The sequence below is a fragment of the Seriola aureovittata genome, chromosome 9, assembly GCF_021018895.1.
Source record: "Seriola aureovittata isolate HTS-2021-v1 ecotype China chromosome 9, ASM2101889v1, whole genome shotgun sequence".
NCBI classification, from domain to species: Eukaryota; Metazoa; Chordata; class Actinopteri; order Carangiformes; family Carangidae; genus Seriola; species Seriola aureovittata.
The window spans coordinates 27,976,226-28,003,149 of NC_079372.1; the positions used below are offsets into that span (position 1 = coordinate 27,976,226).

The 26,924-nt window shown below is 41.0% G+C and overlaps 1 protein-coding gene across 1 annotated transcript; it reads right to left on the bottom strand.

Moving 5' to 3' along the window:
* Nucleotides 1-7,559: 7,559 nt before the first annotated feature.
* c1qtnf12 (C1q and TNF related 12) lies at nt 7,560-26,144 on the bottom strand. Its single transcript, XM_056384997.1, has 8 exons — nt 24,319-26,144; nt 14,277-14,381; nt 14,056-14,167; nt 13,625-13,809; nt 12,509-12,617; nt 11,264-11,357; nt 9,625-9,703; nt 7,560-9,538 (listed from the first exon to the last, which is right to left on the bottom strand). The coding sequence occupies exons 1-8, from the start codon at nt 24,496-24,498 to the stop codon at nt 9,440-9,442; spliced, it is 963 nt and encodes a 320-aa protein (XP_056240972.1). The 5' UTR covers nt 24,499-26,144; the 3' UTR covers nt 7,560-9,439.
* Nucleotides 26,145-26,924: the final 780 nt, after the last annotated feature.

A 26,924-nucleotide genomic window follows, 5' to 3' on the forward strand; every position in this document is an offset into this window, starting at 1 on the left:
ATCTCATCACTGCAAAGCTTTATCTTATCCACAACATCCACCTCTGACTCACCACACCCTCAGACATGAGCTACCAGCCCACGACCGAATCCGCAGATCTGCTGTTTTTATTCCCAGGAGCCTGAGCTTCAGTCGCCTCACCTGTACCCCCCTCCCTGCTCCATCCTCTGCTATCACTGGAGGAAAAGATAATGAGGGATATTTGCCCTTATTAGTGTCAATAGTGCTATTTAAGGTCTAATCATCTGTCCTATGGAGAGGCACATACACTGGATGTTTGACATGTTTTTCATAACAACTGAGCTCAGTGCTGCTGTTGCATAAGGAAGCCTGAGAACATACTGCAGTAACAGGAGGCTTCAGAAAGTGCAAGATTGAAAGTATTTTTTAAAGGGCTCTAGTATTGGAGGGGTAAACCCTTTGTCCGGCAGCTGATGAATGCCATGATGCACATGGATAAATAAGAGCCGCATGTTTGTACATTATGTTAAAAGAATCCATGTCTAATATTATAGATGTATGTAAGAACTGATGTTCTTTTGTTTGTTGCTGTTGTTTTTTTCTTTTTTTTCTAATCCAACCTCCAGTACTGGGGGAAAAATAATAATAAAAATTTCATCACAAACTTATGCACTTTATCTCATTTGTTTAAGCCACAGTTTCTCACATTGTGAGCTGAAGGGAGGAAGCAGAGTGATCCTCATTGACAAACTTGGCATAAAAATGACACTTCTTTCTGGAGCCATAACTGTCAGTCAAATCTGGGCACACAAAAATTATACACTTATTTTTGGATTCAGTGTCACGTCCACTCCCAGAAGATATCATGATATACTATGTCGATCATGAATAAACGTCTATAAATCTGCCTAGAAACCATATTTTAAAAAAGTCCTTTAAACTCAAGATTTGACCCAGAATCATGACATTTTCTTCAGTATCATTATTCCAGTATTAGTTGTCTCTTTACCTGTAGGCACATTATAAACAGGAAATGCTAATAGCTAATTCTGCATACTTTTAATGGTGCCATTTTGTAAACAAATATATGCCAAAAAGAAAGAAAGACAGAAAACGGAGCTCAAGTTGTATCCCACAGCCTTAGCAACATAATGCTTCTTCTTTACCCCCCACCACCACAAAGCACTGTGGGAACTGTAGTTCCTAACCCCCCCCCCCCTCCCCAAGTGTAAAAACAACAAGTTGGACAGAGATTGGCTAGGTGTTTCCCCCTGTTTCCACTCTTTCCAAACTAAGCTAACTATCTCCTGGCTGTATCTTAATATTAAACACACAGGCATGACAGTAGTAGCAATCTTGTCATCTCAAACAAAGCAAATATATCCATTTCCCAAAAATGTCAAACTATTCCTTTAACACACACAAACACAGAGACACGAGACGCTGTGTAGTAAGGCATGAGAAAAGACAGACAAGACAGATTCCAAATGAGCACAATGGGTCATGGATCTGTGTGTGCAATTGTCCCTAATTATGACAATGATTCAAGGGAGTCCACATTCCAGTGCCTCTTATGGTTTTGCTGCTATGTATCTTGGAGCCTGTGGAGCCATTAACACGATACCAATCTTACCAATGGCTCCAGTTTGGGCCTCCCATGGGCTCCTGAATACAACCTGTCCAGCTCAAGGGGATCTAAACATCCAGCCCCCCCCCTCCCCTCTACACTCACACACCCCCCTTCCCCCTCTCCACCGAGGAGGTGGGCATCAGGACAAACAATCAATGCCAATGACAGATCCACGTCAGACAGAGGATAATTATGGGAACGGCGTTCTGAAAGATACTGTGTCATTAAAACCCACCGTCTCCACTCCAACTACAACAGACTCTTTCCTGCCGCCTGTCCATGCTGTGAAGTGTGTGTTTGTGTGGGTTTGCTGTGTGAATGTCAAGCAGGACCAGTTTTTCTAATGCAGTCCTGTGTCCTCATATAACTTTTTTGTGTAATTGCACCAGAGGTTGCTGAGTGAAACCTGTAGAGGTGCAGAGATGTAGACATGACAGAGACATGAGACACAATTTGAGGGGCGACGCATGACTGAGGGAAACTTCAACCGCACTTGACAGCAGCAATTTGAGAACTAAATTGCTGAAAATACTTATAGTTACTGTCTGATTTTGAAACCGCTCTCGTCCAGACACTGTTAATGCAAAATTATTCAGTGGGATACGTTGCAGAAAAGTGGTCATGAAATTCAATTTGCACAGGTACAATAGGATAATGTCCTCCAGGCACTGTATAAGGACATGATCAGTGTTTAAATTATAGACATTTAGAAAACCAAACTGCAGTGACTGCACTCTAAAACTAACCTTAGCTAAAGCAACTTTACCCCAGGTTTTCTTTGTCTTGTAATCAAAAAATCTGTCAAACACATTTTCAATGAGAGTCTGATCTGCCAAAGTTCTCCTCGGTCTCTGAGACGTGTTATATTCGTGGACAGGATTTCGGTTTTGGAACGTCAGAATCGCATCTCTGCTCTTTGTGGATGGTGTGGTTCTGTTTGGCTTCATCGGGCCATGATCTCCAGAACACAATGGTGTGGTGTGCAGCTGAATGCGAGGCGGCCGGGAGGAGAGCCAGCACCTCCAAGTCTGAAGCCGAAGTTCTCTGCTGGAAAACGGTAGATTGTTCCCTGTGGGTTGGGGGTGACTTTGCTACCTCAGGCAGAGGAGTTTAACTATCTCGGGGCCTTATTCAGAGTGGTGGTAGAGGTTGTACAGGACTGCTGTGGTGTTTTAATTTACCAGTCGATCTGTTTTCCAACACTCACCTATGGTCATGAGCTCTGTGTAGTGACTTTAAGAATGAGATAATGGATACAAGAGCAAGTAATGAGTTCCTTCTGCGGGTTGTCTAAGCTCAGCCTTGGAGATGAAGGTGAGGAGCCGCTGCTCCTTCATGTTGAAAGGTGTCAGTTGATTAAAATGCCTCCTCAGCAACCAAGTCTAACTGGGAGGAGACTCCAGGGTAGACCCAGAACTTGCCTCAGAGTCTCCCAGTCAGAGCTGGGAAACAGTTGTTGAGTAGTAGGACACCTGAAATACCCTGCTAAGCCTGCTGCCACTGCAACGTGATCACAGATAAGCGGGAAGAAAACGGTTTGATGAACGGAGCTTGATGCTCCAACATCTTAGTTATTCAGTCTACACCCCATGAGTAGAAGATAAATCTATTCATAAAAGAAGAAAAGATAACCTCATACGGCCCGCTGGCCCATGCAGGAGCCAATTAGAAGGTTCTGAACTTGTCCTGACCAAGTAAAAGCTTAAACTTTTGTCAATATAGACAGGCTGTACCTCCTTAGATCGGTTAGAATCACTAAAATTCAAATATTCTGTTCACGTTGCGCTAACCATAAGCACATACATGTGGTTAATTAATATCTACAAGCATTGTGTTCCAGCTGAGTGTGGTGACTGCTTACCTTTAGACCTGCAGAACTCCGATTCTCCCTCCGTTCCTCCGTTATTTGTGTTCCTTTAGTCCGTAAGGGTCCACAGGTCACAAAAATCAAAAGGGTCTCTTATAAAAGTATTTCAGGTTAGGGATATCCTCATGAGAAGTCCAAAGCCGAAGACACAGCCGCTGTTCTTGCCTCACCCTTTCTCTCTCAGTCCAGCTCCATCTGCGGCTGCGCTAGCAGTCTGCCATTGTTTGTTAGCTTTCTGGCTACAAAATGGAGGCCTCAATGGAAGGGTTGGGTCAGATTTAGCTTCAGGCGGGCCAGGGGAAGACAATGAGCAAAACCCAGCATAAGACTAATGACACTAATGAGGTGTTGTTTTCAATCATAAAATTCAATTTTTCACAGCTTTTCTGAACGATTCTAGCTTGTAGAGAGACGTTTCCTCCGACCAATCAGAGCAAACCAGGGGGGTGGGCACTTCTGAGCCATGGCCAATAGCTTTTTCCCCACCTCACAGCCAGAGAACCTGCAGGCTGAGCTGTGTGACACAGATGAAGATCAGCTCTGTTTTTTTGGTTCCAAAAGGTTTCTTAGGCATCAAAATGCCACTGTATATTTTTTTTTATTATTTCATATTAATGACTTAAAGCACATTCTCCCAGTTTTCCTTTTAGAGAGGTTTATGGGCACCAGTGAAAAAATGAACTATAAAGCCCTATTAAACCAAACTATTAGGTCTAGAAGCCTTGCAGCTTCACAGAGCAGTTTTTGACAAGATGTAGAAGTACTATGGATCTTTTCATTGTTCTTGTATAAAGTGTGTCTTATTGACAGTTATGAAAAATTGCTTTTGCAGGGGAACACTGAAAAATGCAAAAAAATATCATATATGATATGATGAAGTTTAGGTCGGGTTGTAGTCACATTGTCCATAGATCTATTGAATAGTCCCACCAAGCTAACTAGACTAGCTAGCAGAGGCGCACCAACTGCCATGTTAGCCTGTGACTCTAGTGGAGTTAATGTCATTTGATGCGGTCAATCTACCTTTAAAACACGCATTTAAATAGCGAAGTGGCCTACAAACCTTTTTTTCTCAAATTCACCAATCCACCGTTTTTTACATGCAAATTGAATTTACAGATTAAAAAAGTGGAAATGGTGAAAAACGTATCGCATAAAAAAAACTTAGCTGAGGAGGAAAAGTTGGTGTATAAAAGCTAAATGCAAATGCAAAGTGCTTTGGAAATAGACTTGGTGAATAAATCATGGCACATGATGTTACTTAAACTGAAGCTTCTGCTCCACTGGAGAGATGAGATGAGAAGCTGCAGCTAAATTTGGATGGAAACATGACTACTGTTTGAGCTGTATCTTACAAAGTCTTTCTAATATGCTCAAGCAAATGATTTAAAGGGTGAAACAGCAGCGAAGGCTAAAGGGATAATGACCCCACTTTCTAACAAGAGCTTTTACAAAGGGTTTATACGCCATAATAAACTACATAGACTAAAGCTTATGTTGGCTAAAATGCACTGATAAATGTCTGTGGGTCCTCATGCCCCTTATTCTCTCGGGGTACATCACTATGAGCAAGCCTTTAATGAAAATATTGATTATAGCCAGTTCAAAGAGCTGGCAAAAAGGACAACAAACTTGTTCTCATTAATGTCTTATATTAAGGCCATTAATTAGCACTTACAAACCCTTTGTAAAAGGTGCCTTATTAAAAATTGGTACCAGGATGAGTGATACCCATGATATTAATGTGAAAACCAGCAGGTAATGAGTTCCACTGCACTGACTTTATCTTTCATCTGCTTCTCAGAGGACAGACGGGACGGGGACGGTATCACGGCAACAGGTTTGTTTGGGGCAGCCTCTGTATCAGCGGGACTTGGACGGCTTGGCTCTGTTTGGAGTAACTTAGGCTGCTGTGAAAAAATCCAAGGCATGCTAAAAACATAATATACAGGAGCCTGGCATCTCTAAGAGAGAGTCTCACTGTCTGTTCCTCTCTGCAGGTAGCCATGTTTGGAAGTGCTGACAAACAGAGAAGAAAGATAGAATGCATGGGGTCCCAGCCGGTGGCTGGCTCCTCGCCAAAATGTCCCGTCCTCTTCATATTTGAGCTCCAACTATGGTCACCTTTCATAACCATGCTTGATTGCATATATTTGGAGGGAACTTGACAACTTTAACAACTGCTTTGGATTGATTTCCCTGCTTTGCATGGATTTTTGCAAAGCATTAAGTCTGAAAAAATGTGTGGTGTTGCACATATATGGACACATTCTGTTCCTTTCTCTCTTTGTTTTAAGGATGTCTGTGCAAAGCGGGATTTGCTTAAAGCCATCACCCAATGAGTCAGTCACTAAGGTAGAGGAATCTCATAATTAAGGCCTCATTAAAGCTACACAGCACAACTATGTTGGTTTACAGGCAGACAGAAACCTCACAGATTCACAATGGGGCCATTCATAATACCTCACGTCTCTGAAGGAAAAGAGAAAAAGCAGTTGCTCTTAGCATTTGGGCAGATGTAATTGCAATCACTCAGCTTGTCTGATGCTGATAATGGGGTGATGGGAAATTCCTGTCAGAGTCGTGGCGCAGGGTGGTTTCACAACCACTTTGGCAGGCTCCGTGTTCCACTGCAGGGCAGCGAATGCGTTACGGCATGCTCACATAGCTGTCATTAAACACATTTTGAAAAAAAAGAAAACATAAGACAATCAAAACTCACAAGTGTGTGCCACTCTCTTGCTTCTTGAGCAATGAAAAGGCAAACATTATGTGAAACGTGTCGTCTTTCATCCCTGCACAGTTAAACACGTTGAAAGACTCCAGCTTATGAAAGAAAAAAAAGGAAAGTGAATATGCTTTAGCAATCCCAGTCATCTAATGTACACTATAAATCCTGGCTGGGCTATTTTCAACATCTTTATTTTCATTTGTCATTTTCAAAACATGGCTCTTGACTGGTGGTTTATGTAAAAATTAAGATGTGGGGGGAATAACAGATATTAACTTGTACCTAAAAATGTTGGGCAGCTCATTTAAAAATAAAAATGTAATGTTTGTTTTCCAAATTTTGGGAGTGCTTTTCAGCAAGCAGCCCACTCCTGTCTGAGATGTGTGCTACAGTAGGTGGCTGAAATAGCATGTGGGTGCAACGTTCTTGTGGTTGGTCCTTGGGTACAGTATGTGACACTTGGCATCTCAGCAATGCTTCCATGAGAAGCCTCTATTATAAGGCATTCATGCAATGACGCTAACAAGCTCATTTCACTGACTGGACAAGCATTCATGCCAAAAAGTCTAAGACCTTCTTATTAGAGCCTTGTGAGACCACCCAGGAAACAATATACTAATATTAAAGAGGAGCAATAAAGTCCTGATTTACCTGGAGAGGGTGGACTCATACAAGTCAAACCAATAAAAAAAACTCCTCGTCAGGAAGCAACAGATCAAGGCATTCCTGAGATATCGCTTTCTTTTTTGTGAGATCACAGTGACCTTGAACTTTGATCCTTGGCAACCAAATTGTAAACAGTTCATCCTTGAGTCAAAGTGCATGTTTGTATCAGATGTGACGTTATTCCAACGGGGCATTCCTGATACACCACATTCACAAGAACATGAGGTCACCGCAGCCTTGACCTTTGACAACCAAAATTTGAAGATATCATATTCATGAGAATGTGACGGATGGACCCGAAAACATAATTCCTCCAGCCATACCTGTCACCAGCGTGGAGGCGTAAAAACACATAACAGCCATTAGATTTAGTTCCCCAAACACATAATCCTGAATGACATGCAGACTGTCTAATTACAAAGACCAAGGTGTTTTAGTAATATTTTACAGGTAACTGCGGTCATGAATTTATTCGGCAGTTGGCAATGTTTGCAAAGGTATTTGAGGTATTTTGGGTATTTTACAATTCAAATCATGCCACAGAGGAATGTAAATTGTTGTTGCGCTGCAGAGGATGGTTTCATAAATAAAGATGAAAAAAAAAAAAAAAAAAAATTCCAATCATTGAATTTAAATAGAAATCTGAACTCGTTATTATGATGTGTTTTTGTGAATAAGCATCACTATAATGTGCAGAGACCAAGTGACAATGTTTTTAAAGAGTTTAATTTCAAATTACAGAATATTATGGGTAATAAAAAAATAGTAAAAAGATATAATTTTATTCTTGCAATAATCTGTGGTTTCAACAGTCCACATGAGTGTAAATCAACACACGATTGATACATTTTCTCAAACATAAATATCAAATTTCAATGCTTTCCAATGTTACTGGTGTATCAGTTATGATAAATTACAAACATCTAAATGTCAGGAAAATAATAAAATACAGTAAAAATGAACAGATAATAAATTGGAAACACAAAAAGGACTGTAAAAATAATCTACCCAAAAAAATCGTTCCGTTACAGCTCTCTTACAGTCAAAAGGCGTGTGTGTAGATTTGTCTAACACATTTAAAACAAGACTAAAGGCTTATTCACTTTATCGCAGAAAAACAGCTTCTGCACAAACGTCCATGGTGTGCTCGGCGGAGAGTGGGTGTGCCAGGAGTTCAAATTTGTTGAACTTAAACATGAGCAGCAATGATATTTGCAGCCAATTGCTGTTGAACCTAAAAGATGGACGGACATTTAATTACTTGTGTTTCTGAATTTCCAGAAGTGTATAGCAAAGAACTGACCTCATATCGAGCACAGACAAAAAGATACCTGGCAGGTGCAGCTGCCAGGTTTGTTACAAAAAAACACTGAGTCTCTGCGATATATCTACTGCTACCAACATTAGCATTCCAGCTAAGGTGGCACTGTTTAGTACAGCATTCGCTAACACACAGGCACAACGCATAGCGCAAGACCCCTGTTTTTCCACTGTAATGTGAATATATCATATGAGTCCACAGCTCGGCTAGCAGCTCTACAAGGCTGCACTTAGGCACAATAGTCCTTTGAGCTAAATGCTAACGTCGGCTGCATGTTCAAATGACAGTGATAACATGCTGATGTTTAGCAGGTACAATTTTTACCGTTTATACCATCTTAATTTAGCTTGTTAGCATGTCAACATTGGTTACAATTGAGGGAAACATGAAGTGTGTAGAAAATTTCATGGCAATCCATCCAATGGTTGTTGAGATACTTCACTCAAAACCACAAATATCATGGTGTAATGGCTAAACGTAAAGTCAGAGCATCACCAAAGTCAGTAGGATACATCCTCTAGAAACCATGAATATCTGTACAAAATGTGACTGCAATCTGTGTAATAGTTTTTGAGCTATTTTGGTCTGACTGAAGTCATATAGAGCCACTCTGCTAACATTGCTAGCTATGTTACAAATTGTGTAATTACCCATGTGAGCCATCAGTTTTTCTAAGACCATATTCTGTTGATTGGGCATATTTCCATTGTCCAGTGTACTCACAGAGTCTATGTACCATATAACTTAAGTGTAAGATTTAACCCATGATAAAACTTACTATAGTTCATGAGTGTGTAGATCATGTAGACAAAAAACATCAACATGTCAGTATACATAAAAACACAAATGCACTTTTTCATGTTCCCCTGCTCTTCTGATATTTATCCAGAGAACATAAAAAAATCATTTATATTTGGCTTACCACAAAAGCGTTCGACAACCATGAAAAATATACTGTAAGAGACTTATTCACTGCTGTACATACAGGTTATTTTACTGGTGAAGCAACAGGCAACCAAGTTCCTCTGGGAAGTCGCAGTGCACAGTGAAAAACAAACTCAGTCCTTGAGTTCTTCACATTGTCCTTTCACCATCTGACAAGAGGTCAAGTCACTGTCAGCCTTACATCCTTCCTTCAAACCTCCCCTGTCGTTTGGTACTGTGTGATGGTCCTCATTAGCAGTCCATTGAATTAAACAAAAAAAGAAAAAAAAAAAATGGCAGCAGTGGATGGCTTGAACGATGCCCTGTTCATGTGTGAGGCTATACACCAAGCAGCATGCCCATGAAATCTGAACCATTCTGTATTGTAATGGAAGCACCGGCTGCATTATCCACAAATATGGAGGTGTACTGCCCGGCCTGCGGAGGAAAATATACACCATTGAAGCATAAAGATTGCATAAATCCAGTTATTTTTGTTTGTGTTTTTCTTGCGTGTTGCTCACCTGTAGCTCTAGCAGCCCCTGTACGCTGACGGTGAAAATCTTGCTGTTACTCTCTAACCCAACAATCATCTCCAGTGAGCTGCAGTAATATCAAAAATAACATTTCTCGATAAATATTGTTTTCAACAAAGTCATATCATGTATTTTCATTTGTAATTATCAATCAAATTTCATTGTTTTCAGATGTGCTCTATGAAAACAATGACTTGACTTCTTGTGTTTAGATAAGGACCATTGTTTATGTAATATTGATCTTTTATAGCGGCCTTTCATGAACGCCATTTCCCACAAGCCCTAGACATTCACAGGCTGAACGTCACAGCTCGACAGAAGAGTCGAGTCCAATTCACTGGAGCTGTAGTTTTTTCTGTGTTCACAAAGAAAATTTTTTTATAAATCTTAGTAGTAATAAAAGTAAAATTTTGTTGAAACAATAGAGGTTCTAACAGCGAGTGCTATAGTGGATGCTGATTGGAGTTTGCTTTGAGTTAGCTGTGTGAGAAGCTAGCTGAACGGAGGCCTCTTCGGCTATATAACGTACATAAAGCTTGTTAATTAGTGCTAATTAGCTAGTGGATTTGCAAGAAAGCGAATAAGTGTGTTTTCCAAATGTAAAACTTTTCCTTTATAACAACTCAGTGCCCTCAGAGTCCGTATAAATGGCTGTAACATCGCTGCAGGCTTTAACCACACAGTGAGAGCACTGGCTCCTGTTAAGTGGAAAATGCTACATTTTTATGGCAAATCAATCATGTTTGTCTTCACTCCAACTGCCATCACAATGAGCCTCATTTCACATTCTCTGCATTTTCATGTGTGGGAGAGCGAGACCAGCCGGGGCTTTGGCTCAAAAAAATAAAAAAAAGCCAAGAGCTCTTGGGTTAGGTAACCCATCATAATAATATTATTTATATGCTCCCCTCATTGTACCACACTAGAAGGGAGGCTGTGGAGCTCTGTACAGTCTGGGGGAGACTTTAGGGAGCAATTCATTTCAGCAATTTTCACTGACTTTATGTAAATAGAAATTTTGAAATATCGAGAAGAACTCAGAACCGTTCCCAACTGGATTTGTAAGTTTTCGCCGGTGTATCAGATACTTCATTATCTGCCTCCCACATCCCAAATAAAGGCATTTCACTTATGTGCTGCTGAATATTACAGGCTGCCTTGAAGTGTCAAAGGTGAGTCTATAAAGATTAGTTAGGCGACAGGAACGAGGGCTCTAAGTGAGAGGACATTTCCTTTAAAGACCTGCTTTGCTTTTATACAGGAAATGCCAAACTGGTTCCACACAAACTGTAACAGACAACACCTTTAACAGCTCATAAATTCTGGCGAAAGTGAAGGCAGCATTAAACACCAATAAAATATCACTGTTTTATGTCAAAAGTAAACAACTGTCAAAACAAGAATGTCAAGAATGCAAAGTGTGATAGTTGTAGTCAGATTAATTACTTCCCCACGATACATTTCATTAACTTCTATATTGGTGATAGGTGGGGTATTACTGACCAACATGTGTTATAGCCATAACAAATGCAAAGCACATGGTTACAAAAGGTGCTAGGTAGGGCAGATTTGATTTAGATGTAGGGGGAGTTCTCCAGCACGCTTAACAATAATACTGAATACCTACGTGTATCGGTGGCAGAGTGATTCGATGCAGATCAGCACCCGAACATTGTCCCTGGCCTTGAGCTGACTCTTGCTCCTCTTCACCTCATTGTGGTCTGTAAGGAAGTAAAACGCTCACAATCACATAAAAATACTGGCTTATCCGTAGCTCGCGAAAACTTATATTCCCCTTAAATTAAAACAGTCTTAATATTTTCATGTAATCAGATTTTTTTTTTATACTTTTTATGATTCTTTGGAGTCTTTCGGCAAATGCCATTCATTGTATATACATTCTGTAATTGCCTTCACACAAGAGAGATTTGCAGGAACGATACAGCATATACTGTTTGTAATTAATTTTTATCTCATTGGTATCAACCTCAAAGTTTGCAGTTCTCTCTCTCCTACGTCTCCCAATGTAAACAGAATATTTTCCACTGCTCCAAGTTCACATAAAAAACACTCAGCTGATAAAACATGGAGTGGCTTTTATTGTGAAGCCCAGTCACAGTGAATACAATGTATTTATGACGAATGTTAGAGCTGAAAGTCAATGTTCTGTAGATTGTTGCGTCGAACAGCTTTTGTTGATAGTGAGTCAGTTTTAAATACTGCTGCCAGTAATGGAACAAGAAGAACTGTAAGCTCCACCTCAAACCCCTCAGCAACGTAACCGACTCCTTTTGCCAGCACCTTGCTCAGCATGAAATCAGATGGCAGTTGCTCACTGCTTGATAGAAGGAGGCTGACTACAGACTGACTTCTGTATTAAAATAATGTGAGTTTGCTTGGCTGCGCTGTAAACGGATACACCAGTTGCTCTTGAGTTATATTTTTGACAAAGTCACTGCTCAAGGAGTGTTTGCTGCCTGTAAAATTCTGGGATCTGTAGTATTAAACTTAACTTCCTGTTCCCACCAGTAACCACAGAGGCCGCTACATCAACCAGGTGTGAAATGTTAACGATTATAACTTGACATGTTTAGTCAATAATACACATCATTTACTGGTTTTAATTCTCAACTGCTCTGCACACCCACACGGGTGTTTTTAAATCACTCTGGCTAATTACAAAGCTAGTCAGGTGCAAGCTGGGTGGAGCTAGGCTGGGAATTAAATGTTGTCACCAAACTCTATGTACTAATAAGAATGACGACACAGAAAGTTGTCCCGCAGTTAAGTTCCTGTAGACTACAAGTGTTTAGCAGCTTTAAGGCCTCGGTATGTGTAATATGCCGCATATAGGAAAGTTATTGTGATTTACCAATGTGGACGTTAGCAGAGAACTGGTAGATCCCTGTGATGGGAGCTGTGAATCTCCCAGTAGATTGGTCCATTCCCGACCCTCTGAGAAAGGCTCCTTTAGCAGGTGGCTGAAAGCACAGAAAATCTGCATTAATGTTTACATCTTAGAGCAATAATCCATTGGTCCCTCCTTACACACCTCCTCCCAAATCTCAAACCAAAGGCTCTGCTACAGAACACAGTGTTCAGCGCCTGGCTCAAGGGCATTTCAGCAGAGCTAATCCCAAAGGCCTGGTCACACCTGCATTTAAACCAGCAACATTTTACTAAGAAATCAGTTAGTTTCAATTGGATCACTGCCATCAGTGGATTCACTCATGTGGGTGAAGTAAATCTGCAAGAATGTTTCATATCAAGTTTGGTTTTGGTGAACCTTGTCCCTAAAATTAATTTTTCTAGGTTGAGATGTTTGTAATCCTGTTTACCAACTAGCTTATCAAACCATATATTTTGTTAAGATGTGCAGATGAAACTTTGCTGTCCCATTTTCTGGTGTGACCAGGCTTTAAGGTCCCTCCTCTTCCTCCTCTTTACTCCTGACTCTGCTTAAACATTAAAATATAACTTTCCAAATCTGTAGTAACACGTCTTTGCAAACATAGTGCTTTGTTAGCATGTTAAATAGTTCAGCAAAGCTTGTCAGCCCATCCCAACACAGCATAGTTCTTCCACTACAGCATGCTGTTTCAAACAGTGTCTATTTCTGTCCTCTCCACACTTTATTCCAAGTCAGAGACAGAGTGCCTTTTGTATGCCGCCCAGAGAGTGATGTGTAGAATTGAAAAAGTAGATATTTTTGACCAAAGAGCCAGTCTGAGTCTCGGAGTGGCACTGCATGCTTTGCCAGTGCCAGTTACCAGTGAGGGGATGATCCGCTCATAATTCCCCCACATGCAAAATAAGCAATGATTACCGAACACTCACCCATTCACATACAGTTAAGACAGAGAAGCAAAATGGGTCAGAAACAAACCATGTAACCATGCAGAAGGCCAAAACTTTACTTTTTCAGGCACAGGCAGGGAGCAAAGCCGAACCAGTTCATAAACATTTACTTGGTTTCAAACAAACATACTGTCTGAAAGTTCTGGAGCTCCACCAGAGTCTTCTTATCCACCACCACAGGGCCCTTGAGCTTGCAGTGGAAAGCCTCCTCTATTCGCCGGTACGAGGTCATCCCCTCCAGGGTGAGCAGAGCTGTAGGTAGCTGGCTGGGGCTGATTTGTCTGTCGAGTGCTGCTGCTCTCCTCTCTGTAGCCTCTGACAGAAACAAATCCAGGTCATTACAGTGCAGAGTGAGTTAACACTGTTCCCTCATGATAATGTGGTGAGATACCAAATATGGACATTATATTGTGGAAGTAAAGTTGTGTATAGCCAGATGTGTAACGGTTAAGGTTATCTCATCTCTAATCTTATCTCTAAATTCAATGAAAGAACAACCTTCTAGCCTAAAGATGAGCGGAAATGTGTTGGAAATGGGCTGGAAAAACAATATGTTTCTACCTTTGATCATCTCTTTGAACTCCTGGAGTAGAACTTCCTGGGTCACTTCGGCGCCAGGAGAGCCAGGAGGTCCCTGTGGGCCAGGAGGACCTGGAGGACCAGGTGGGCCCGGCTGGCGGAGTGCAGACGTACAGAACATTTGTCATACATCAGTCTTGATTTGTAAATCATTAGTGTCTTATTTATCAATTATTATTTCACAGTATATATGCTGAGTTTACCAGGGGACGTTTGCGTTTGCGACACTTTCCAGGGAAGTTGCCAACGGGTCTTTTGACAAAGTCCATCCATGATCCCAGTGGGTCGACTCTCTGGTGGTCAGAAATCTACACCACAAAAATAAAGACACAGAAAAAGAAAATTTTCCCCCATTAATTACTAGGCCAACATCAATAGCAACTACTTATGAAATAGAGTATATCAAGGTAAAACACAGCATAATCAATACTGATGTGAACTGATGGCAAATCAGGCAGAATTAAAAAAAAAAAAGGTCCTGCCAGAGAGAAGCAAGGTTCTATAACAAGGAACATTTTTCAACTCAAACTTTTCTCTTAAGTCTCCACACTGTATTCTCAATCAGTGATTACAACAAGCCTATAAAAAGCTGCTATTTCCAAGTTTAATCATATATTTTATTTTGAAATTTTGTTGCCTAATACGCCACAATGCAAAGGACTGTACCTATGAAGTAAAATCCAAAGTGTCCTTAACGTCCTTTAATCCAATACTGGAATATCTTGCCCTAAAATACAATTAAATGGGTGCCAGACACCAAGGAAGGTCAAACAGGGAAACCTCTTTTTCTTTCAGTCGGTCTTTCTGCTATTCCTTCGAAGAGTAATGCGTCTTTTCAATTTGCCATCTAAGTTTAGTCGCCATTCTTCTCTGAAAGGTTCGCTTGATGCCTATTTTTTCATTCCCGATAATCCACTCAGGTGCCACGTCAGTTCTTATTTGCCCAATATGCTCAGATGAATGTAAACAAACCTTGTCAAGTGATTTTTTTTTTTTCAGCACATGAAAATTTCCATGAGCGCTCCAGTGAAAAATGAGTCTGCTTGTGTGATGTAGATTCTGTGGATTGCAGACCTCAGTTACTGTAGTTTGTAACAACATGTCAAAATGGCCAACACTTTCTACTCCACCCAAAGACACACTAGTATTTTCTTTTATTAATATGACTTGTCTGAGTAATGTTATGATGGAAAATGTAATAAACAAGATAACAAAAGTATACACAGTATGTATACCAGGGCGAGTTATGATTTAGGATTGTTTGTCTATTTCCTAACTGTAGGTATGCTCAATCTCCTTATCTGAAATAACTCATTTATGATAAATTACTGTATAAGAGACTGGGATCTGTTAGGGAGATAAACTCCAAGAAGACCTCTGGAAGTAATGCTTTTATGCATAGTACTACAACTGGCATGTTTTTCATTTTGGTCAAAGGTGAGGCTGAATGAATTCCAATTACAGCAAGCTCGAATTTTACCCTAACCCTTCCCCAAATGTCAAGTGCCTTCAGTTGAGATAGAAGAGGAGATAAAGACAAGCCATGGAGGTGAGCTGTCTGAAATGGAATTTGTTTAGGTTTGGCAGTGGGACACGGATCACTTATCTGCAAAACCAACATGCCCCTTTCTTCACTGTTGAAGACTTGCCTCTTGTTCCACCGCAACAAAGTGACTCCTTGTTTGTCTTTTCAATATGCTGGAATAAAAAACAGTTTTTTTTTTTTCCTTTAAAGTATATATTTGCAGCAGTCTCTTTCTCTCTGACAGCAGAAAAAATAAACAACGTAACAGGCGCTGCGCCGGCTGCATGTTGGATCCTCGTCTGTTTTTGTTGTGATTTTGAGGCTTGGAAACAGATAAAAGCAAAACTGATTTGGTCAAGACAAGAATGCTTGTACGCTACTCAGTGCTGTTTCCACAAGGCTGGGAACCTGATGGATAAACTGCTTTTTCCATTGCTGTGTAAATTTTTCATATTCTTTAACATACTATAGTTCAACATTTTGGGAAGTACTTAAACCCACCAACTTGGGGGAAGCGAAGACAAGCTGTTCACACAACAGTGACATATCATCATCTTTTAAAAGTGATATGGAGAACTTGTTAGCGAACAGTTGCTTATTTACACATTCAGCAGTTATGGAGCAACATCATTCATTTGGAGTCATGGTTGTGCCCACCTGGCAAATGTAAGTCCAACATCCACTGTCTTTTAGCTTTGTTTTAGTCTCCACCAGCTCCTGGTGGAAAAGTTTTGTTCTTTGTCTCGTTTCTTTCTAAAAAGCTGTGTTAACGCTTACTCCATTTCTTGCTGAGCACTAGATGAGAACACCAATACCACTCTCAATATGAAGCTACGGCTAGCAGCCTGCTACATTAGCTTAGCACGAGGACTGGAAATAAGGGGAAACATGTAGACTGTTTGCAGGTAACAAAATCTGCCTACCAGCATCTCTAATGATCACTAATTATGAGGTTATACAAAAAATATATAACATATTATATATATATATATATATATATATATATATATATATATATAGTTTTATGGGGGCTTCATGTTATATCAAAGTTATTAGAATTACGAGGGTCCGATTTGTAAACATTATGAAATATCCAAGTCATAATTACAAACAGGAAACTCAGATTTTTCTGAAAGCTCTAATATATCGGCTTGAGGCTTAATAGCATGGGAGTACAGCTTCATTTAGCCAAAGTTCATCGGTCAATGCAATTAAACCCAAGTTTGATGTATACAGTGTTACACTGCATTGTTAATGCACTGCATTTCAAACTCTCACACGACCTGCTCTGAATTCATACAACTGTCTTGAGTTGTCGAATAGTGTGGACGCTCGGAAAAATGGGAATCTCTCCAAACTCTACGATCCTATATGACGGAAAGGAAGCTATAACCACAAAGTGTAGTTTTTTTACACGTCAGTTTTTGTATGGATTAAACAAACGAGATACGACGTGTTAATTGCTGAGTTTTTCAGGTGCGGTCTGGCAGATTTTTTCATTTGTTTCCCCCTGATTCCAGTTGATTTTCCTGCAGACACGTTAGCGGTATCAATCGTCTCAACTAACTCTCGAGAAGAAAGTGAAAAAGCATAATATCCAAAATGTGTCGTTATTCCTTTAACATACAAGCTCGGTAAGCTTGAGCAAATACTATCATGTAGATGAAAGGGGTTTGTGTTGTTCTACTAGTATTCCACGCCTGTGGCAGTTTGAGTATATTTCCACTGGGAATAATAGTAAAACTGTGAATCATCACCTCAGACAGCTCTGTGTGATTTAAAAGACACCCACGCGATCTTGACAGCCAGCGGACACCATTCCAAAAAAAGTAAAACCTTAACATTTGTTCTTGTGTTTATGTCAAAGATCGTCTTAATGTTCCAAAGATATGAAACTGAGCAAGTTGGCCCACACATGTGGCTTATAATTACATATCTTAGCACTGCATAATAATAAAAGAAAAAAAGACAGAATATCATTGCCAGGAAATCAGCCATACTGTGAGCTTGTTATCCTCTTTAACACACAGCATTGTAATTAAACCATTAAAACCTTGCCCTCAAGGATTTTCTGTGCTCAAGGAAGAAAGGCTATGACCAAGGTAATTATTACCTTCATTTCTGAGCTAAAAAATAACAGCAAATCACTGTATAAATAATTTAATCATCAGCTTAAGAAATAACTCAAGTCTTTCCATTAAACAGACTGTGTTCTCTGCATTGCATTTGTCTGCACTGTCAGAGCATAACTGACTGTACATATAGTGACAGCTGGGATGGCTCACACCACTTGCCAAAAAAAAGAAATTGTGATTCATTGTATGCAGGTGAGTCTCTGTCTCGACTGAGAACTTCAAAGACTCCACACATGCAGACATGAAAACCATATTGCTTGATGACACAGAAAAATCTGTCAGAAGCGTTCAATCTCTCACTCACTGCTATTGACTGTGGCGTAAAGTAAACTATGGATCCCCTCGCATAGCTCTGTATCAGCATGTACAAATGGTGAACAAAGTGGGGAGGGAGCGGATCCAGGTATCAGTCTAGAGAGTTGATGAAGAACACTGGGGCTCTCGCTTTGATCAGCGCTGATGTGCGGAGTGCCTCAAAGTGGCCTCGTCTGTCAGCAGGTGTGAGCGCACGCTGTTCCAGCACAGACCGAGAGAATGTGTCAGGTATTCTGTGGAAAGGTGAGAAACTTTAAATCTTCTAGCCAGTGTTTATCCTCACTGACTCCAAATCATGACACGTTACTGAAGCTCAGGGCTCAAGAATGTGATGCATTGTGTCCACCGGTGGAAGAATACGACAATGTTGACATTAGTGAATACGCCTATTTGGTTTTCTTGCAGAGAAGAGATCGATACGATGTTATATCATTTGTTAGCCTGTATAAAAGCCAGCAAACCTATATTCAGGTGCCTGAAACAGTAACTTCCTGAAGAAACGAGTCACCTTTGAACAGAATCAGGCTAGCTGTTTCACCCTGTTTCTAGTCTTTATGCTAAGCTAAGCTAAGCAGTTGTGACTTATATTCAATATACAGACATGTGAGGGGTTATCAGTCTTCTCATCTGACTCAGAAAGAAGGCGAATAAGAGTATTTGATGCATCAATGCTGAAGTAGAATAAAAAGTTCTGCAACACGAAACTGTATTCATTTTTTTGACTTTTCTTTAAACTTTGTTTAACTGCCTCAAGCAGTTATTTATGATGAATGAAACCATCAGAGTGGTTTAGAGGTGGAAATGTGTCAAGGGGCCCCAAGCAGACATTGTTTTTTTGCCACAAAGGTTGGGAACACTTGGTTTAACCTTTAACCATGCACTGTATTTTTACAAGTTTATCTTTTAAGTATGCCTTTTTTGGAAAATCTTAACTTGAAAAGTAATTGACAAATACAAACTTAACATTTAATACAGAGTAAACTGTATTAAAGTAGAAGTATAAAGTAAGATAATATGGAAATACAAAAGCAGAAGTACCTGAAAATTGCATTAAGCACTGTATTTGAGTAAATATACTTTTTCTACCTCTGACTGGTTCTTGTACCCAGTGCAGAGAGTGAAAAGAGAATGTTTTATTAACCCACAGCTGGGGGGTGTGTTCTGAGTGTTTGGATCAATCATGGTTGATCATTCCCAGGAGCATATGAGATTTTATTACCATGAAAAAGAATGACTTGGGTCTGCATGAATAATTCTTTTACGTGCACTGCTTTAAGTGTGTTTGTCATGTAGTTTGGGGAAAATTAGGTTGAATTTATTTGAAGCAATAAAATGGGAAAATATTTCCCTGGGGCGGCGTGCCACCAAAAACACAAACACAACTGTTAAAACATGTCTCTGGGGCTGCAACCAGACACTGAAACTCTACCCGACTGCAGCCAGCTCCTGAATTCTTCCATGTGTACAGTTGAACTTATCTTATTTTCTTGTACGTGTTATCTGTTTTTCTACCTGTTCGTACACACTAGATGACATGAAACGTTTTGCTGCTGATAAAAATGTTGCACAGGCAGGTTTAAGGTTGGACAGGATGATGGAGAGAACTTCTATAATCCCTTGTTTTTATATCCCTGTACTGCTCCCTGTGCAGTCATCCATGCATGGGTGGACGGGCCCAACGCTGGGCCCATCCCACCCCGGGAGGCAGGGATCCCCAGGCTCTGCGGGACGAGGGGGATCCTAGTAACCTGCGTGCATCCCAGTCATCATGCGTCCACCCCCGTGTTCCCCACCGCTGCACTTCACAGACACAGGCCTGCCTTGAGGATTTATCACCGAAGAGCTAAATACAGTTAGGCATGCAATGTTGACTCTGTTCTCTTCTTACTGTGTTATTACTCACTTGCCAAGCACCATGTGCAAAACATAATTACTCTATCACACTATGAGGATGCTGCTATTAGTTGTTATTGTAGCAGGAACACCATTTGGAAGTGTAAATTAATTATAGTTATTATATAATAAGGTCGAGCATGCTTCTTAAAATACGGCCTGATTTATAAGTTGCAGCTTCACTGTTGATTCAACAAAGGTGTGTATATGCTGTTATCATGTGTGAGAGAAAGTGAATAAATTTGTGTTTATGCTAAAGAAATCGCCAGACTGAATCTTGGCTCTCTCTCCCTTGATATAAAAAAGGTGATATAAGCTGATTGCTTTGATCGCTCTGTCACATCTGTTTTGTGTACAAATTATAGCTTTGAAATTGGAGCGAGTGCTCATTTTCCCTGTGGTAGGTAAAATGAGGTGTTGAAAAGTACCAGTGATCCAGTTTCATCTCAGGTACAGGTTTGTCACACGGTCCGAGTTTGGGCACAAAATTTCAGGTAAGAAGTCATTAGATCCTCCTTCTTATATGATTGATTTGTGGTTCTGCATTATGATACATAAGTACATTATGTAATTGATTAAATTTATTTGGCTCATTTTTATTATGCAACAAATTTTCCCTTGTCGTGTTGGGTTATGAGTGGAAACATCTGATGGTGGTGACACAAACAGGGGTATTAACTGTACATTTAAAATACCATTGTTTTTTATTTGCATATAATAGATGCAAAAGACAATGGTATTTATTATAAAAGTAGCAGTAAATATGAAGATGTTTAGCTTAGCTTAGCATTAAGACTGGAAACCAACAAGTCCTCCAACCTGAACAGCCTGAACCCTCTGACACAACACATAGAAGTGTCTCCTGAAATAGCGCCCCTTCTGCCGCAGGTATACCAGACCTTGGTTGTCATGGTTACAATAATAAACACGTGTACTGCACCGAGAGCAGCGTACCTTCCTTCGTCACCATGGTTACTATTATAACAGTCATGGCTTGGTTAGGTTAAGGAAAAGATCGTGATTTGGGTTCAAATAAGTACTACCTACACGTTAGATGATTTGTTTGTTGTCATGGTTACAATAATAACAACGTGGTTAACTTTGTTGAACGGTCATGGATAATAGAAACAACATAAACTGCTACTTTCACATGGGTATCGAACACTCCTCCCCTGTGTCATATTACTGTGATGCTACGTCACTACAGCCGCCAGATGTCGCCTAACGGTAAAACGTAACTAGAGGTCGTAATAACCTGCTGCACAAACAACCTATGGACTATGTTTTATAGGACGACAGTCTCCTGGAGACAGAGGGAACTCCTAGCCTGGCTCTATTGAAAAATAAAACTTTAGTGAGTTTTATAGGTGCTGGTAGGCAGATAATGTTAGCCAGGCTTTATGCTAAGCTAAGCTAACCAGCTGCTGGCTGTATCTTTATACTTCCTGGACAGATATGAGACTAGTATATATTTTGCTATTCCCAGCATGTCAAACTATTGCTTTAATCTGACAATTTCAACACACAGATGTATTATTATTGTGATTGTTTTTAATACAACTACACGCCGCAATGCCCGTCATGTGCATTAGTGGAATAAATCTGAAAAACCATCCTTCAGCATCAATACCAAAATGAAGTGGCCATCTTACGTTGACTAATCTGCTCTATAGTTGTTTTTACTTAAAGCCTCAGTTTACTGTAAAATGTAGCAATAATTCTGAAATTGTGGTTTCAGGAACATGACCAGCACATGATAAGAATCAGGCAAGATTATTAAGGGATTTCTATAAATCTGGCACCAATCTGAGGTTATTATAAATGAAACAAAAATCCAAATAAAACAGTCCCTCTATGTCTGTGGGGTGAAGCACACATAACTGTGCAGTTTATTTTACTTGCATATTTCAGATGTAATGACAAAAGACTGTTTATTTTTCTTTCAGATGACTTCATTAGGTAATTTTACGATGTTAAACAAGCGTAACCTTTACAGGGGTCTGACGTGTTGAAAGTAGAGTTCATTATCATGAAACACAAACTGAAGGTAGTTCACACCGTCAGTAGTGCATGAGAGGTGTGTGCTCTCACAGTGGCCCTGTTTCCTATGGGACTTGCTCTTCTCTCTCATGTGTAGGTTGATCCAAAAGGTCCCACACACTGCTGCATTAATCATCACTGAGGATGAGAGAGAGGAAACAAAAACCCTTGCCTCGGGCTAAACCCAGCCATTACTCAACACGCCAGGCGTGATGTTTGACTTGACTCCCTCAATTACAGCCATCACAGATCCCGCACTGCTCTCAACAATGACAGATTCCTCTCATCTTTAGAGTGGAGAGCAATAAGGCTTACAAATGTGTACCTTTGACATATTGCTCTGAAATTGTACGACGTGACGGTTCAGAGAGATCACAGTTGTTTGAAATGTACTTCAGTTATCGTCTCATTAAAAAAATTCCACTCGCAGCACAACTCCACACCTCACTATTGTGATCACTTTCAAATGGAAAATCTCCCGAGGAATGCAGTGTGCGACTGCATGCTGCCAACACAGCCCACACACGGGATTGGTCAGATAGAAAGCAAATGCCATCATAAGAACTGTTTCAACTGTTTCCACTGGGCACAAGGGAAAAAAATGTAAATGTGGAGTGTAAATGTTTGGCTTGTTTGAGAACACAAATTTCTTGCCAAGACAGCTCCAATGGACGTGTTGTTTTCTCTGGGGCCTAACAGATGTGTAATAGGATAAACTTACAAACTACCCAAGAAAATCAAGTTTACAACTTCTCACAGTGTGTGGTACACTTTCTTTTTCTGCTTCAACAGAAATCCGGGTAGAGTGGCACCAACAAATGCGACCTTGAATACAGGCACTTCCACAGATGTCAATCCTAAAGCTCAGGTTCTCGTCAGAGGTGACAATGTTTGGCAAAGACACTATCTGGCATAACACTGCGTCTTAAGAGTGATTATGTCATTACCCTCTGATTGTGGGAGATGAGATGAAAAGAATGTCAGAGAGAGAGAGGCACTGGGGGCTAATCCTCACCGAGGTGTTCTCTTTCAGGACCCTTTCTATGGGGCTTTGTGAGGGGCTTACACGGCATGCTGCCCCAGTTCTCGGGGCCGCACCGCCCCTATCGGATGTCCCAGACACAGCGGAGTCAGACTAGTCCTGTGAATGACAGAATCAATGGGCTGGGAACAACATCGCCATAGGTCTTTAAATATCTGCCCACCTAACTTTCCCAGGAGTTACATCATGGCAGTGGGCCTATAAGGGACCTCAGGAGGAGGGGTGGGGGGGGCAGTGTTTGTGAAGGCACCATGCTCCCTATGGGATGAGACAGAGGAGTGAAATCCCAATGGGGTGCAATCCTCAGCAGGCTTGAGGGTTGACACAAGGTCATCCTTCATAGCTTGTGCTTTTACAGCGCAAACCAAGTCAAATAAACACCGCCAGGCCACAACCACCTACAATGTGTTCTTAAAGATACAAAGGAGACCTCACTGCTTGGTTTTCAAGGGGGGGGGGGGGGGGGGGGCGGTGGAGGTTACCGTTAGGAATCCAGAGACTGGCTGCTGCTGGTAGAAGCTGAAGCGAAGGCTGGTATATAGGGCAGTGAGAGTTATATGAGAATGCCAACATAATGGGTGGGCTGAAAGCAAAACAAATAGCCTGTTGGAAACCCTCGCAAATATGCAACACCCGCAATAAACCAATAAATAACAAGAGTCAAGGGCCAACTGTTGCTCCTGAAAATGGAATTGTACCATAGTAACACTGGCCTACAGTTACAGATGACTGTTTTTGCACTTAATAATAGTAACAATTCCCTCTAGATAATAGATATAGTTTCAGTTAGTCTTAACTTAATTTCCTGCTGCAGTGATGAGGCATCAATAAATATCCTTCCTTATCTTATCTCTCCGCCTGATGCATTAAACTTACCGCATTCCTGATTTTTTGTTCTCATAGGCTGGAAAATTGGTGGCCGACAACCCGCAGCGCGCACTAATTGATGCATTGATCAGCCTTTAGATGTCCACATTCCTGGCATACCTCCGGAAGTCATCCATTTAGTGTTTCACACATTTTGGTCCGTCTCACTGTCTGAGGCTTGACCTGGGAGGGCACACCTGTCCCATCCTGGCTTTTTACCTTTTCCACACTTTATTTGCCCTGCATGTTGCCTGTGCTGACAGGCACATCTCTCACATATCTGAAGGTTGACTTCAAACTTTAATCTGTACTATTGTTTTTCTGCTGTCGCCGTATGGAGGCAGCAAAACAAATATTGAACAAGTTTAAAATATCAAACACGCTACTTTAACATAGAATTTTGACATTAAGAGTGTTTCAGTCTCTACCTTGATGCTTCCATCGACCTCTTCACTGTTGGAGAGAGTTGCATTGTACGTCTCTGTGTGTTGTGGGGTGGCCTCCTTTGGCTTCTTTCTCTCCTTCTTGGCATCCACCCCATCCAGTAGGACACACTGAGTCCAAAACACTGCAGCCACCACAGCCAGAGGCCCAGCCCCACACCACATCTTCACACTCCTTTGATCAGCACCAGAATGCCTGAAGAAACAACACTGAATCTTCTGTGATGGACCGGTCGTGCGATTGGACGGGAGCTGAGGATGCCCACAAGGCTCACACAAAACACCAAGTCCCAACGGGGAGAAGGAGACCAGAGGAATGCAGCTTCAGGGACTCCCCGTCCAAGAGACTGTCAGACTGACTGCTGCCGCCGTTGCTCCCCTTTTGATGAGCTCTCAGCCAGCACAACGTTGCAGGGGCACTGTTAACTCTAGACAGAAAGCCAGGAGGCTTACTCAACTATGAAATGTGTCAAGCAGAATGGTCCAAGGGAATGACAGATCGGCGCAGATCTGACAGCAAATAAACCCATTAGTGAGATTTTTCACGCTTTCTGCTCTGTTGGGGGGTGAGGTGTAGTGGAGAGAGTGGGGTGGGGGTGGGGGGGGGCACAGGGGGCAAAAGAAGAGACAGAGAGGAGGGGCGTCCAAAGCTGAGGGTGGGCTGCGGGGGTGAGAGATGGATGGCAATATTCTCTTTTTCCCCCCCCTTGCTCTCTCCCGCTGTTTCTCACACTGAGCACTGGATCCAGACTCCAGCACAGTGGTGTGGTAACTGGAAAAGCTGCAAGATCCACAAAAGTTGGGCTTTCATCAAAAGATGCAGTTTAGAAAATCAGTCTGTCAATCCGCACACCATACCCCCACAGGGATGCAGAGTGAGCCCAGCCAAAGAGGAGATGGATGAGGTCCAGTTTCTGATCTTCGCCCAGCCTTCTTCTCTCCTCCTTGAAGTATAAACTGGTTTCACACAAAACAGGAAAACTTTGCAGGTAGCAGTGTGCTCTCCTGCTTCTGGCTGACACAAGTCAAGTGCTGCCTACTGATTGTCCCAACAAGTCATCAAGTCCAAGGCAGTGTGTGCAGAGATTTGCTGTGTGGCAGGTCTCTCTCTTTCTTTTTTTTTTTGCCTGCTCCGTTGCACTCGTCTCAGTTGCTCCTTTGCTCTCTGACTGAGCTTGCAGGAGGGCTCACAGTGGAGTTTTATCATCACCCTTTCTCCCTCCCGCTACTCTTTCTCCCCCTCTCCCACTCCCTCTCTCTCTCTCTTTCCCTGCCTTCCCTCACTCTGTTGGCAACCTTACTAGCTTATTCAGCTCTGTTTTATCTCATAGATGAAATGCTCAAGCTGAAGAGGTTCTCTGGCAGACAAGTTGTATGTGTGTGTGCGATGTGTATAAAGTTGTGTATCTGTCTGAGAGTGTCTGTCATGTTGGCTCAATATTGGCCTACTCTACCAAAGCCCCATGTTTGGATCCAAGCAAGAAATAGAAACAAATTCCTGTACTTTTTTGCGACCTTAAGGTATTATCTCGTGCAATGTTGTTTGGAAAACTGCCAAAGAATCTTGACTGTGCCATACACATATACAGAGTGCATGCCTGTTTGTTTTTATTCTGTGTTACAATTCAGAAAAATGTCTCACTTTTCTTGAAAGCTCTAGTCGAAAGAGTTTAATTAACACTTAAACTTCAAGTAGCATAAATTGCAGGTTTCAGTAAATAACCCATGATTGATGTGAACAAATTGTTGTTCTGTGTATTCCTACAATCAGCTCATTTGTCTAAAAGGAATTCAACCCCCTTATACTCTTATCAGAATAAACAACATGTTAGCCAACTTTACTATTTTTAACTTCACAAATTACATTTTTAGACTGCTACTTGTTCCAGCTGATATTATTAAATTTTAACACAGCGTCACCCAGAGGCAGTAGCCTGAAGTACAAACAACTAACCAGTACCTGTCCAGTAGGACGTGATACTGGTGTCATCTTAGTTCCTGTATCCGCTGACACTCCAGGCTGAAAACGTAGCAGGCAGCAGCAGCCAGGCGGCGTCAAGCTCCACACACGGAGACAGAGCTAAGACGGAAATTGGGTTGTCATCGAGTTGTCATCAAAATAAAAGAGAGAAATTAAATTTACATGAGCTTGAATAAAATAAAGAAAAATATACAAAAATAACTTTTATAGCCTTCTTTTCTTTGTTTTATGCATATTTGCGCCGGATTTTCCTCCTCATCTAATTACTGTTTTAAAACCATTTGCCTTTCATTTTTAGCCATTTTAAGCATCCACTGATTACAATAGCTAACTATTTCAAGCATTTATCTACTACTTTTAGCTGTTTCAACAATCAATCCATTAAATGGTTCAATTTTTTGCTTGGTACTTTTAGTTCTGTTTACTTTTAGCTATCAATACATAATGTTTATTACTCAACCACTTATCCCTGACTTTTAGCCAACTATTTCAACTGTTTCTAGTTGTCAAGCAGTATGTTTAGCCAACTATTTTAACCATTTAGCCATTACCTTCATCTGTGTGACCATCCGTCCATTACTTGTACTTCACTTGTTTACCTATTACTGTT